This window comes from Abramis brama, assembly GCF_963993115.1.
Source record: "Abramis brama genome assembly, chromosome: 4".
Lineage (NCBI taxonomy): Eukaryota > Metazoa > Chordata > Actinopteri > Cypriniformes > Leuciscidae > Abramis > Abramis brama.
Window position 1 is genome coordinate 48,837,004 of NC_139966.1, and position 15,262 is coordinate 48,852,265.

At 38.3% G+C, this 15,262-nt stretch overlaps 1 protein-coding gene across 1 annotated transcript in view; it reads left to right on the top strand.

Annotated features, from left to right (window-relative positions):
• The window catches only part of LOC311080702 (protein O-mannosyl-transferase TMTC2-like), a 29,316-nt gene extending 16,196 nt beyond the window's left edge, over positions 1-13,120 (top strand). Inside the window, exons 2-12 of the mRNA XM_084110797.1 lie at positions 944-1,535; positions 5,482-6,313; positions 6,399-6,513; positions 7,452-7,537; positions 7,620-7,804; positions 7,959-8,037; positions 9,062-9,183; positions 11,161-11,242; positions 11,552-11,666; positions 12,051-12,114; positions 12,352-13,120. Coding sequence (XP_083966923.1) covers positions 944-1,535; positions 5,482-6,313; positions 6,399-6,513; positions 7,452-7,537; positions 7,620-7,804; positions 7,959-8,037; positions 9,062-9,183; positions 11,161-11,242; positions 11,552-11,666; positions 12,051-12,114; positions 12,352-12,531 — 2,452 coding nt within the window. The 3' untranslated portion in view covers positions 12,532-13,120. The remainder of the gene's footprint in view (positions 1-943; positions 1,536-5,481; positions 6,314-6,398; positions 6,514-7,451; positions 7,538-7,619; positions 7,805-7,958; positions 8,038-9,061; positions 9,184-11,160; positions 11,243-11,551; positions 11,667-12,050; positions 12,115-12,351) is intronic.
• Positions 13,121-15,262: the final 2,142 nt, after the last annotated feature.

Sequence of the window (15,262 nt, forward strand, 5' to 3'; positions counted from 1 at the left end):
GGCCTGATGTATTAACTGCCACAACACAGACTGAAAATGTATTATTCTTAGTTCTTGGGTATTTGTTAATTTTTTTTATGTATTTTTGTTAGATGTTTATTGCACTCCACATTACTTCCTTCTAGCTATTGTAATATTTCCCCTCTGACTTTCTTTTGTTTTATTTAATTTCTCTAAGGATAAAACTATTTTCGCCTAACTTTTCATTCTTTTGTACTCTGAGTGATAAAGCAAAACTGCATGTGTTCAATTCCCTGTGGCCTCGCATCTCGATCTTGCCCTTTGGAAATCATTGTAATTTAAATATTTAAATCAGCTGCCCTCCCACATCATTACCAATCATGAATGAAAAGAATACATTAAACTGGCAAACACATTAAGAAAGCGCATATATATTGTGCTACTGTCACTGTCTGGTTAGCAGGATAGTGATGGCTTTATTTAATGCATGGTGAAACAGGCACTGTTACCAATTTCCGTTCTTATAACAGGGAAAGAAAGCGTTAGAATTACATTGTATTGGAATCAATGGCATGTATGTATGTATTAAAAAAAAGAAAGATTATAACTGCATAAATTGATTATTATTAGTAATATATTATTCTATTATGACTGATTGTTTTGTAAAAAAAACAACAACAAAAAAACACCGGTAATAGTATTGGGATCCAAGTGATGATTGAAATCTTTCATGTTTGTGAAGTATACGTGTTAAATAGACAGATTAATGGAGTCAGATAATGTCTTTAAAAATGTAAAGATGTTTGATTCTAGGTCTGGTCTGGTGACATCCTCCATTAATTGTTATAAATAAACATTAAAAATGTGCATGAAGCAGAGAAGTTTCATGCCACTTTTATTGTTAATGCTATTCTAAATGTCTTTTTCATGCAATATGGTTCCTATTTTTCATGTTGCCTCTTTATTCTTTCTCCATCTTTAGCCGAGCAATCAAAACCAACCAAGACCTCCTACCGGACACTCCATGGACGAACATCCTGTACGATGACTTCTGGGGCACTCTGCTCACCCACAGCGGCAGCCACAAGTCCTTCCGCCCCCTCTGCACCCTCTCCTTCCGCCTCAACTACGTCCTGGGTGGTCTGGACCCCCGGGGCTACCACCTGTTCAACGTGGGCCTGCACTGCTGTGTCACTGCACTCTTCACTGCACTTTGTGGCCTTCTACTGGGTGGAGGACCGTGGAGCCTGCTGGCGGGACTGCTCTTCGCCTCTCATCCCATACACACCGAAGCGGTAGCTGGGGTGGTGGGGCGAGCAGATGTGGGAGCAGCGTTTTGCTTCTTATTGTCCCTGCTCTGTTACACCCAATACTGCCGTCTCAGGCCCAACGCAGCGCACTCGAGCGGGGTTGTGTGGCAGGCAACGCTGTGGCTGGCCGGGAGTCTGGGTGCTGCTGCGGCGGCCTTGCTGTGGAAGGAGCAGGGAGTGACTGTTCTGGCCGTGTCAGCCGTTTATGACCTCTGTGTTGTGCATCGTCTACGACTCCAGCAAGCAGTGACGATGGTGCTGAAGGTGAGATCTGATTCTCATTGTGTGGATCTGCTCCAAATCCAAATGAAAATGCAATAGCGGCACCAATGTGATAGAAACAAGGTCCTGAAGGTCCTTATACTAACATAAATCCAGAGTAAGATATTGCTCTAAAAATCTTTCTAAATATAAAAAGAATAGCAGAGTCCACACCACAACTTTAATGATAATGGCACAGAGAAACAATTGAAATCACTTTCTGAAAGATTTTTTAGCTGATAAAGGATAAAAACAATGACAGCCAATCAGAATCCATACTGCTTTAAAGAGCTCAAAGATTTAAAGTGACAGACGACAAAACTGTAGCCTGCTAATATATCTGTGGACACTAATATAAAACTTAAGTAAAGACCTGCAGACCAATCAGGTAAGTCTCTATGGCAAAAAAACAGTCAAAACTAAAAAAAAATTGTGTTATTAGTTTCATCTGAGGTGCAATACATTTCTAAAACGGTTATATCTGTGTGATTTTTCATGAATGTGTGGGCACTTAAAATATTTATTGTATCATCACTGTTTTAATAATTTTTGCAAAAAATAAATAGTGACTAGTGTCTATGCAAACCTTGAAAATAGACAAAATTTTTCATATAAAAGGGGTATTTTACTGTGTCCTAACCTGTTAAGATGAATTACCCTATTAAACCGACAAATGGCAAGTATTACATGATGGAAAATAACATTTACTGTAGTAATACTACACATTTAATTCCATTTAGCTGTACAATGATTTTGTGGGAATTATCACACTTACACTCATGATCTGTTCAGTATAATATGCAGAACTAATCTTTAAATGTCACTTTTTATCAATATGATGATAAATGAGAATTTTTGCAGCTCTCCTCCACCCTATTTTAGACAATAATGCGAGAGTAATCTTACCAGTCCAGACTGTACACCGATGCCAACCCCGCAGCACATCTGGGCTCTTTATCATGGCCTCTCTGCCCGTGTCTCCGGCTTTTCTTGCTGGTAATCATGAGGTGCGCGAGAGGGGCGACAGCAAGAGATTACAAACTCTCCAGACGGCCACGAGCGCATGGGAACGCAAACAGAGGGAGAAAAAGGAGGATGAGGAGGAAGAGAGGAAACCATGCCCTCACTTCCTCTCTTTCTCTTTATCAAAGCACTTTCTCGTTCACTCTTATTCCCGTGGTGGAAAACCGGCTCATTGGCTTTCAGTGTTTCACAGGGGCCTCATTAAATGCAGAAGGAATGGTCAACAATAAAAGATCCCAAAGGATCTTCCGAAATGGTTTTTGAACAACGAGGAGGCACTGACTTTGCATATTTAATGCCACGCGTCTCAGACTTTACATTCATGCGGTAATGAATGCGTATCAGGGTAATGAAAAGAGATAGGGTGCCCTCATTGATATTCTAGAGGCTACTAACACCCCTGATATATGATATTGCTTTGATTTGAGCTGAATGCAGTGTGAGTCTAAAACAATACGCTGTAGATTAGTTTTGAGGTTGGGCATACGAGCGCACAATGCAGATAGAGGGCAATTTTTCATCTCATTTGCTCTCTAATCGGGCTGAGATGAGATAAAGCTCATGTGATTGTCTGGAATGCGTTCTGCCCTTTTTCTGCATAGCAATGGTGCACGTGGCTGCTGGTTTAGCGCAGGATCTCCACACCCTCAGTCAACCTGTCTTAAGGCCAATTCACACTACACTGACAGATGGCAACAGACACTAAATCGGGTTCTGGTTGGCGCTTATTTTTGCTGATTGAACATATTTGCTGTTTGCCTGGTTGAATGTCTGAGAAGTGACGTTTTGTAATCTGGTTATTGTCCGCATCGGTCAGCGTCTGTCGGTGCAGTGTGAATTGGTCTTTATTCTGAAAAAAAGAGAGAGTTCTAGTTTGATTGGAAGGAATAGTTTACTTGTTAACTATAGTTAATAGTTAATAAATAGTTATAGTTAACTAAGTTGTTTCAAACCTGTATGAATTTCTATCTTCTGCTGAACACTAAGGAAGATATTTACATACATTGGCTTCCATAGTAGGAAAAAGAAATACTATGGAAGTCAATGGGGTCCATCAACTGTTTGGTTACCGACATTCTTCAAAATATCTTCCTTTTTGTTCAGCAGAAGAAAGAAATTCATTCTGGTTTGAAACAACTTGAGGGTGAGTAAATGATGACAGAATTTTTAAGTGAACTATTCCTTTTAAGGGGGGAAATACAAAAAGATGGATGACTGATTAGAGCTAAATGAATCTTTCCAGTTTCACAAGAAATGCTTCATAGTCTATTTAAGGTAATTCAATGATGACACACAATATTTTGGCTCATTTGTCTTAATGCTGTGCAGGGAAATTTATTCATAAACAGTCAACAAATTGATTAATGTGGCGGCATTTATGCTGTGACAGGAAATTCAGCTGTGAAATGGTGCTCTGGATCTCACATTTCCTTAACACCGATCATTCATCTTAAAGGTATTTATGTTTAGACTACAGTAGGTTTACTGGTTAGAATATTATATGATGCTCCTACATTTTCCTTGATGTTAAAAACTGAAAGATTCTGATTAGATTTGGATGGTTTCCCAATGGAGAAGGCTGTAAACCTACAACCTTCCTCATTGTGAGTGCAGTGATGAGCAGCAGCTAAAACAAGCTCCTCCTCTGTCCTCTTAAAGAACTGCGGCGTAATGAGTTCAGTTCATCAACATCCTCCAACGCCCTGACTATTTCTGTCTGGATTTTGCATGAAATGCTGAGGTCATTTGTTGTGTTTTATGCTTGAGTTTTATTTGTTTAGTTACTAAGTTGAAACATGTCCTTATGCACAAACTTTATAAGCAGAGAAGAAAACTGCCATGACATTGAGGATAACTGCTTTTTGTCTGATGATTGTTCTTTACATCTTTGCTGTAAGGTCTTTATGGTATCTCCAATCTAAGATTGATTTTACAGTTTGGTACAAAAAAGCATGAACAAAAACAGGTGATGAAATAGAGCTCATTCAGTTCAACCATATCTGAACTGTAGATTAAAGTGTCACACTCAGTGGAAGCAGAGGATCTATCGTGGCTTTAGCCCATAAGTTTCTGACCCATTGTGTGTGAAATAAAGAATCGATATTCGTGGCATCTAATTTCCCCGGTCTTTGAACTTGACTTCCCCAGAATGCACTCTGTCAATAGTCATGCTGTGCCCAAGAGGCAATTATACAAGAAAGGATTTTTCCTTTCGCTCAAAAGACTGTTATATGCAGCATAAATCCAAAGGGGTGTTTTTTTCTTCTGGTACTTTTATGCACCAGGGGATGTCTTTTATATATTTTATTATATTTAATTTTTAAAATGTTACATGGTCTCATTAAGCAGTCTTGGGATTTTTTTTTTTTTAATTAATATTTTTTCTACTTTTCAGGCTTTTTATGTATACATTTGTCCCAGACTTTTAATCGTAAACTATTCAGTCCTTAAAATATGAATTTACATATGTAAAACTATGGGTAACAAACAAATAGTGACATAAACGTAAAACATTTTAATATTTATAAAGCGACAACAGTGTCAGTGAAGAGCATGCTTGAAAAAATAAGGTAAATATTTGTGAGCAGGTTATTTATATTTTGTGTCACTTTAAATCAAGTTGAAATTTTGTCATTGTCAAAAATCTGTGATCATGTTATTGTGGTCTATTTATTATACATAAATGCTAGCTATGAGCTTAGCCTTAACTCCTTAGAATAGACTTAGAAAGACAAAATTGTTGGGCATTTTTTTCTTGAAATGTTAATGTAATTTCCATCATCATCATTTCCATTTCAAAATGTGATTAAACGCAATACATAACTTTAGATGTGGTAGAAATTTCTAAATTTCTAAAAAGAACAACAAAGGAATAGAAACAAAGTCAAAATGTAAAATGATCCATTTTGTTCTCTTCATTTTCTAGAGGAGGAACATGAACTTGTTGGTCAGTTTAGCCTGGCTGGTTGGTTGGGGAATGATTCTGCTCACCGCTCGATTTTACTGGATGGGCAACAAGCCGCCAAACTTCTCCAACTCAGACAACCCAGCAGCCGACTCGCCTCACTTCCTGACCAGAGCCCTTACGTTCCTGTACCTGCCTACTGTCAATGCCTGGCTCCTCCTCTGTCCTGACAAACTCAGCTTTGATTGGTCAATGGATGCCGTTCCTCTGCTCAGATCCATCGCTGATTGGAGGAACCTTCAGTCGGTTATGTTTTACTCAGGATTTGCTCTCCTGGCATGGTTTGGCCTGAGAAGCCCACTGCTACAGTCCACAAAAATCAGTGAAACTAATGGCAAATCCTATATCAGCAATGGAAAGTCTGCAACTAACGGATACAGTCATAATCACAATGACAATCACTACAGGGACTCGAATTCTCCTAAAAGAAATGGTTATCACAAACCTCTCAAAACCCCTCAAAAATCCCTCCCAGGCACAGAAAACGTGGTGGTCTTTTCCCTCGGGCTGCTGGTTTTGCCCTTCGTCCCAGCAACTAACATGTTCTTCTATGTGGGCTTTGTAGTGGCCGAGCGAGTGCTGTACATCCCCAGTATGGGCTTCTGTCTGCTCGTGACCGTGGGGTTTAGGAGCATGTTCATGCGCTGTAGGTTGAGATGCTCCAGAGCGCTCCTGCTGACCTGTGCTGCAGGCCTGGTGCTTCTCTACAGCCTGAAGACTGTGAGGAGGAACCAGGACTGGCAAAGTGAAGAGATGCTGTACAGGTCTGGCATTGCTGTCAACCCTGCAAAAGGTGGGTTTAAAGAGCTTGTGTTCTGCAATATCAGATTTATTATCTACAAAATAAATATTCTAGTGAGATTTCATGTTTCCCTTAGCTTGGGGCAACCTGGGTAATGTCCTGAAGAACCAGGGAAAGATGGCTGAGGCAGAGAGGGCGTATAGAAATGCTCTTTATTACCGGGGCAATATGGCTGATATGCTCTACAACCTGTGAGTACAATATCTTGGTAACACTTTACAATAAGGTTCATTAGTTAACATTAGTTAACTACCTTGGTTAACATTAACTAAGAATGAACAATACAATTAATGAACAATTATTAATCTTAGTTAATAGTTGTATTTATTTACATTAGTTAATGCACTGCGAATTAACATGAACAAACAATGAACAGCTCTATTTTTATTAACTAACATTAACAAAGATTCATAAATACTGTAACAAATGTATTTTATTTTTTTAACAATGGCAAAACCAGCTCATCTCAATGTGATTCCCCCCATTTAATTAAATTAAATTAAATTTCTGTTCATTTCTGTCTTTGTCTATGACCAGAAATAAGCAAACAAAGGGATGACTTAACAGCTTTCACTCTCTCTCTCTCTCTTTGTGCAGTGTTTTCAAAATTTGGGGAGTTGGTTTTGTCAAGGTCATACAGCACTTTATCTGAGCCAGTTTTCCATGGAAACTGACATAATCCACTGAAACATGACTTTTGCAGGGCAGCAGACATGAACAGATGTACAAAAAAGGAATATGTGCCATAATATTAATTAGTTGATTTTTTACTATTTTATAGTACATTTAATTCTTATAAAGGTGGCCCCAAAATAAAAAAGTTAAAACATACTTTGTGAGGGGAAAGTCGTAATTAGCATTCAGAAAACTAAAGTGGGAGGTTGAGGTGCAGTGCAAGTATTTGCCATATCTCTCTCTCCGGGCTTGTGTGTGTGACGGGGATTTCATTAGTCCTGATTTGCAGGCATGAAGGGAAGTGTGAAACACCTCTAACACTCATTAACCCTGGAGAGGAGAAGAACCCTCCATGTTTCATTGTCACGTTCTGGTCCTTGCACAAACTTATATGTTCATATTGCTTCACACATTTCTCAAGCTTAAAACCTGTGTGTGCTTTTATTTCATGCAGTGGTTTGCTGCTACAGGAGAGTGAGCGATTCTCTGAGGCTCTGCATTACTATAAACTGGCCATCGGGAGCAGACCGACTCTGGCCTGTGAGTTCAGCTCTTCAGTTTCACTTAGTTCACCATTTTGACCATCAGAGTCAGTCTCTTACTTGTGTCCTGATTTTCACAGCTGCATACTTGAACGTGGGCATCATCCTTGTCTCCCAGGGGAATATCGAAGAAGCCAAGCGCACATTCCACACTTGCGCGGACATCCCCGATGAGAATCTGAAGGACCCTCATGCCCACAAGAGCTCCGTCACCAGCTGCTTGTACAACCTGGGCAAGATGCTTCATGAGCTGGGCCAGCATGAGGTACAGCTCAGCTCATTCATTGAGGATTGATTGAAATCTACATGCATAACCCAGTTTAGATGGATCCAATAATGTTCTTATATGAATTTTTGGTTGTTCATACTTTACAGTTCTTTTGTCACATTATTACAGGCTGTTTTTGTTTGTCGTATAGGAGGCGCTTTCAATTTATAAAGAGGCTGTGCAAAAGATGCCACGACAGTTCGCACCGCAGAGTCTGTACAACATGATGGGTCAGTGTTTATTTCTGTTGAATTGCATTCAGATGTATTTTATGTATGTACCTGTACATATCTATAGACCAATGTAAAATTGAGGTTCTGTTTTTTTTTTCCAGTGGAATCACAATATATTAAATGTAAATTTATAAATTCTCATTCTATCTTTCCCAATTCATCCCATCCCATCCATCCAATCTATCCATAAAAATATTATACCTAAAGTTCAGCCCTATGACTTATTATCCCCGTTTTGATATTTTCCCCCTGCAATTTTAGATTTTCCCCTCTTATAGACAACCTCATCAACATGCTCCATTTAAGATTTCAAATATGACCTAAAATATATTTTTAGTGTTCTACAACCCCTTCAGTTTAATCACACCATTATGTTGCTACAGCTGCTTTACAACAGAATTTGAATTTGTCTCATATTTCATATTTGATGACGTCTGCATCATTAATTATGTTACCCGTTCATTACCGTGAAGCTGCTTTGAAATAATTTATATTGTATAAAATGCTAGTTATTTGTAAAACCATCCCAAATATTTTTTTTGTCACGCCTGGAGATGTGACTGGAATCTGATACATAGATAATGTGTCCTTGCATTACTGAATCAGTATCCGGAGATGTGATGAGTTTACATTTATGCCTTTGGCAGATGCTTCCAAAGTATATGCATTTCCTTGGAATCAAACTCATGACCTTAATATAGCAAAGCTATTGAAAGCTCAGTTGCTTACAGTTACAGTTACGCTTATGGTTTCTGTCCCTTGTATGATACTTTCATTATCGGTCTCATACCATGATGGACTGTTGTTTTTGGGACATCAGGCAGTTTAGAACGTTTTTCTCTATACATTTCAAACATAGTGCTCCAGAGATTTAATGTCAACTCTAAGCATATTTGGAAAGTTCTTCCATAACTCCTCAAACTAATCAAACGACATATGCTTTTCTTTGCATTTGATTTGTCGGCATGAAGTCCAGGGAATTCTAGGTAATTTTGGATGTCCTTCTGACTTTGGCCCACAGGCGAGGCGTATATGAGGCTGAATAATCTAGAGGAAGCGGGACATTGGTACAGAGAGTCACTGAAGGCCAAACCCGACCATGTTCCTGCCCACCTGACCTATGGAAAACTGCTGTCTATCATGGTGAGTCAACCTGACAAGTACATTATTACCCTTTTTGGGTTTGTGAGCTTTTCTTCTGTCACAAACACAAAAGTGAGACCTGAAAGTCTGAGCCCACATTGAAAACAAATAAAAAGATTTTGAAAATCAATTGACATGGTGTTTATTTATTTCTTGTTTATCCATGAATCCATTATTCCATCCATCCCTTCCATCCACTTCATTTCATCCATGATCCATCCCATTCTATCGCTTCCATCCATCCATGTTGTTGTTATGATTATTATCATTATTGCTACTACTACTACTACTACTACTTATAATAATAATAATAATAATAATAATAATAATAATAATATTGTACCACTAGTGACAGTGCTTCTATTTTACCTAAATAAAAATAAAAATATATTATTAAATAGAATAGGTTAAATATAAGCTTTTTCAGTAGGGGTCTCAAACTTTTACTTCTATATTTTTTACAGACTGTGGTTGCTATAAAATTTTCATTATGAATGTAAAAACCTGAAGCTAAATGGATTTGTGAAAGGGTAATTAAATATTAAATACATTTAGTTTGATTTCAATCTGGAAATGGGGAGATGAAGTGGAAAGAAGTATCCAAAGATGGATCTGGTTATCAAAATCATTTGCCACAGATGACCCTTCATGAGACTCTTAGTGCTGAGGAAAGAAATAATTGCTTTGTCCTTGAGAGGAACATTGACACAAAAACATCTCTCGGACATCAACGGCAACATCATTTTGTTAATAATGAATCCTGTCTTTTCAGATTTTCACATGTTTATTCCACCCCTTTCACTATCCCTTATCTCCCTGCATACGAAATAACCCTTGCTCCCCGTGATATTTTCCTCTCTGACCACCATGATGTAAATGGAGAAGGGTTGATGAAGAAGGGGTGATGAAGAAAGGTCGAGCAGCTGCATCCCCCCCAGGACGTGATATCTCATATCCTCCTCCTAATCTGATTTGGGTTTGTGTCTCGGCACGGCTGGTCAAGAGTGCAGACTTGCCTCAAACCTGTTTGCTCACTTTAAACCCCCCCTCCCCACACACCACCAACCCCCACTTGGCCTGTCCACTTAATACACACAGATTAAAACCGGTTATTACCCCTCAAGCACCATGCTTAATTTAATTACTCTTTCCTTCTTGAAAACAGGTTATTGGTGAACTTTTGACCACCTGTTGAAGAACTGCGGCATATTAGCTGGCTTACTCTGTCAGGCGGTCAGAACAGCATCAGACAAAATGACTGAAGTTATGTCATGATGTACCTCACAAGACCATTTTTGTCAGATGGCCAAAACGTGAAAGATTCAGGACATTTACTGCTGTTTCCTTTTCCGTTTAGCCTTGTATAGAGTTTAGCAGTCTGTTTTTGAACTTGAAGGTTCTAAGGTTTGTTTTACATTGAAAATATGTCCTCGAAAAGCTAATTTAACGCTTTAGTCAACAGATTAAATCGAGGTCTGGGGCTAAAACAATAGCTTTTTTTGTATTTACCTTTTTTGGATTCAAATCTGCAGGTATTTAGTGGTTTTTGAAACCCTGACTTCAAGTGTTATAGGCCTATACATTTGATAAACGCTCTTGGACATAGTTGAATGCTTTTCAGGAACCGCGGCCAATGAGAGCATGAAATGCTACGGCTTTCCAAGCTATTTCTTTATCCTCTTATCTGAAGTGTTTGCCACAAAACTGTTCAGTGAAGCAAGCCTAATATAACCTCGCTGCTTATGACAAGAACGTTTGCAAAGGTAACACCAACATGGAAGCAATCAGCACTGAACTGTAAAGAAAGTGAGACAATTGAACATCAAACATGGAGAAACAGTCACACAAGTGTACTTTCCCACACTTTGATAACATCTAACATCATGTATAGCGTAAATTTAAAGGATCCGGTTACGACTATGTCCCTTTAATAGTAACGGTGGGTGTAGTTGTAATTATTTCTTAATTTCTCCACAGGGACAAAAGTCTGAAGCAGAGCGTTACTTCCTGAAAGCAATAGAGCTGGATCCTACTAGAGGAAACTGCTATATGCATTACGGTAGGATCTGATTCGATTCAATTCTAATGTTATTGATTAATGCTAAAAAATGTTATTGCTATTATTATTATTATTATTATTATTATTATTATTATTAATAATAAATATATATATATATATGTGTGTGTATATATATATATATATGTGTGTGTGTATATATATATATATATATATATATATATATATATATATATATATATATATATATGCACATATATATATGTGTGTGTGTGTATGTGTGTATATCTCTCTCTCTCTCTCTCTCTCTCTCTCTCTCTCTCTCTCTCTCTCTCTCTCTCTCTCTCTCAGGTCAGTTTCTGTGTGAAGAGTCTCGTCTGGGAGAGGCAGCAGTAATGGCTCAGAAAGCTGCAGAGCTGGACAGTTCTGAGTTTGACGTGGTGTTCAGCGCTGCTCATATGCTCAGGTGTGTGTGTGTTTCAGTTGTTTCAGATGGATTGCAGGTGGACTTCACATGTTTCATCATCTACAATGAAACAGGGGAATATTTTGCGATAATGACTAGCTGACTTTACATTTATTCTGCTTATTCCAAAGCTGCTTGCCAGATAAATACATGGACATATTGATTTTACTTACAGCTTAGCTAATTAATTATTCTAACTTGTGTTGATGTGAGAAGAGGCAGCAGAGTATTATTAGTGAAATTAAAGTCGCACTAGTATGTACATTAGAGAGCTAGTTGCCTGGGCCAACACTCATTATGCAGCAATATTAATAATTTATTATGTATGCATAATCATTTTCATAATAACTTACAGGTTCTTGTAATGTGTGTGTTTGTCCACAGACAGGCCAGTCTGAATGAGGCAGCTGAACGGTATTATGGGAAGGCAGCTAATTTAAGACCTGATGTAAGTACCTTCTTCAGCCAGATGTTAAAGATATTTTTGTTCGTAGTAACCTTGCACAATTATTGAATCTTCTATATGCATTAATTACAAACTTCAAATTTTCTGAAGTCTTCCATTATATTTGTTGCATTTGCTCTTTTAGAATGTTCAGTTTTTTTTCTTACCTAATTCCAGAACCACATTCTATAATCCATCCATGATTCTCTCTTTTTGTGCCTGCTTTTCTCGTTCTCCCAGCATCCAGCAGCTCTGATGAATCTCGGGGCCATCCTCCATCTTAATGGGAAGCTGAAGGAAGCTGAGAGCAACTACCTCCGTGCGCTGCAACTCAAACCAGACGACCTCATCACTCAGTCCAACCTCCACAAACTCTGGAATGTCATGCAGAAACAGGGTCTACGAGCCGCTGGAACTTGATCTGCTGCTGTAACCTCTGCAGATATTGCATCTGTGGATGTCTGATCTTATTTGAGATGGATTTCTCTGAATATTCAGCCCTTACTGTGGACAGATGTTGGTTAAAACTTGAACTGGTCTAGAGGTTGGGAATGAAGATGGAGCCTCTGTGAAGTTCTGTATTGAACCGTAAACAGTGTAAGAGAACAGTAAAGTGCACTTGAAAGAGTGTAATAGCCTCTGAATTCTTCTTCTCACACACGCAGGAGAGGTGATGTTTGCAACAAACTGGATTGTATTCTTCTGAGAGCAGTGACCAGGATGAACTGACTTGCGTATACAGAAGGCTAAACATGTCACCGGTAACTCATACCAACTGAAGTGTCATATATTGGCATTATGCAGATATTTAAAATGTCTCTTGTTAATTTATTGTTGATAAATCAGCGATGTTGTCACTTGTAATGGTTGTTAATAGAACTTAAAATCTCTCAACACCCAGCGCTGAATCTATTATGAAGCACTATGTTGTTGCTGACTGCCATAGAGCTTAATTTGTTTAATCAGACTTTTTACCAAAACATTTTACCACAATAAAATGTCAGTTTGCCCAAATAATCATTCAGAATTTTTATTATAAGAAAGAACGGAACATTTTCTGTCCCAGTAAGCGTTCAACATTGAGACCCTCTCCTGACAAGACGTTTATCAGCTCATTTCATGAATGTTTCGCTGCACTCTATCTGAAGAGTAACACATTACAGCAAGGATGCCAAATCTGTTCCTGGAGAACTAACTTCCTGAAAAGTTCAGCTCCAATCATGAGCAAACACAACTGTACCAGCTAATTAGGATCTTCAGGAACACTTGATAATTACAGACAGGTGTGTTGAATCAGGGTTGGATAGGTAGGTTGATCTTCAGGAACAGGATTGGACTCCCCTGAATTACGTCTGCCTGTATTTAGAATAACAAGTGTTTTTCTGCCATCTTGTGGTTGAGTGACGCTTTGCCACAATCAATGCACATGCCTGTTGCCCAAAGGCTGCTAAATTCTCTGTAGTTTCTAAAGTCAATGAAACCTTTTTATTTACAACTGATTTCTGAGTTTTTGAACATTAAATGAACAATGAACATTAAAACTGATAAAACTAAATAATAATATGTACTTAGAATGGGTACAGGGTTGCAAATTTAACTTTAATTTGGGACAAATATGTTGTTTTGTTGTTATTAATATATAATTTATATTCTGTCGATTTAAAATATACATTTATAAAATATGTTCAATATAAATATATTTTTTGCATATTATGATGTTTGAATTGAGCAGTTATCAGTGTCTGAATCAGCAGGTGTTTGGTTCTGATGCTGTATATAACATGAGGTGCTTCCTCTCTCTGAAATCTTCAAAGTCTCCCAAATGATGCGTTACTATTTTTTGCCTCTGGCAGGTGTGTGTGTGTGTGTGCATCCTCACTGAAGTGTCTCGATATGGAGGAGGAGTTCTTTTCAGCGCTGACGAGCTTTTGATGTATATGGTGTAAATCAGAAATGCCTCCTCTGATTTGTCACTGAAGTTGTTTGATGATTTCCTCTGTTGTGTCTAATAAGGTAATGATGAACCTGATTGGAAAGTTTTAGGGCTCTCCTCTTTAGGGGGCTGACAGTACCCAGTTTCTTCAGTGTGTTTGGGGAACAGAAAAGAAACTTGTGCTGCGTTCTCTGAGCTGATGAAATGGTTTGCGTCCAGCAGAAGATGATGATAAGGAGTCTGATGTTTCTAATCAAACTCATCACCGCTAGTAGGTTTATACTTTTTATTTGAGGATGAAATTATCTCAATTCAAACATTTATATGCAATACGATACTGCATCTGACTTGCTGTCTAACTGGCACATATTATGTATATTTTGTGCTAAGTTGTTGTTAATTTAATTCCTCCTTTCTCTCTCCCAGTCTGTATTTTTTCTGTTGCACAAAAGAAAAGTGTGAATGTGCGGTTGGTTGGTGGTCCCAGTCGCTGTGCTGGTAGAGTGGAGGTTCTTCATAGAGGTCAGTGGGGAACAGTGTGTCATGTTGGCTGGGATTTGGCTGATGCTGCAGTGGTGTGTAGAGAGCTGGACTGTGGAGAACCTGTAGATGCTCTGAGTAATGCTCATTTTGGACCAGGATCAGGACCAATCTGGATGAATCTTGTCATGTGTACTGGATCAGAGTCAACACTGAAGAACTGTGGGTCAGCAGCATGGGGTAAAAGCAACTGTGATCATACTAATGATGCTGGAGTCATCTGTTCAGGTAAACTGCTCCATTCTGCACCATAATATTACATCACTAAAAATAGTCCTGCTTTTTTATACACCGCATTCAAAAGTTTGGGGTCAGTAAGATGCTGCTTATGCCCAGCAAAAACTGTACTTTTTTTTTTTTTTTTACAGTTTAAAATAACTGTTTTCTATTTTAACATATGTGACCCTGCATCACAAAACCAGTCACAAGTAGCACAGGTATATTTGTGGCAATAGCCAACAATACATTGTATGGGTCAAAATTATCGATTTTTCTTTTATGACAAAAATCACGAGGATATTAAGTAAAGATCATGTTCCATGAAGATATTTTGTACATTTCCTACTGTAAATATATAAAACATTTATTTTTGTGAGTGAATGCAGCAAAATCGCGAACATAAATGTAGAACTTTAAAGGCGATTTTCTCAATGTTTAGATTTTTTTGCACCCTCAGAT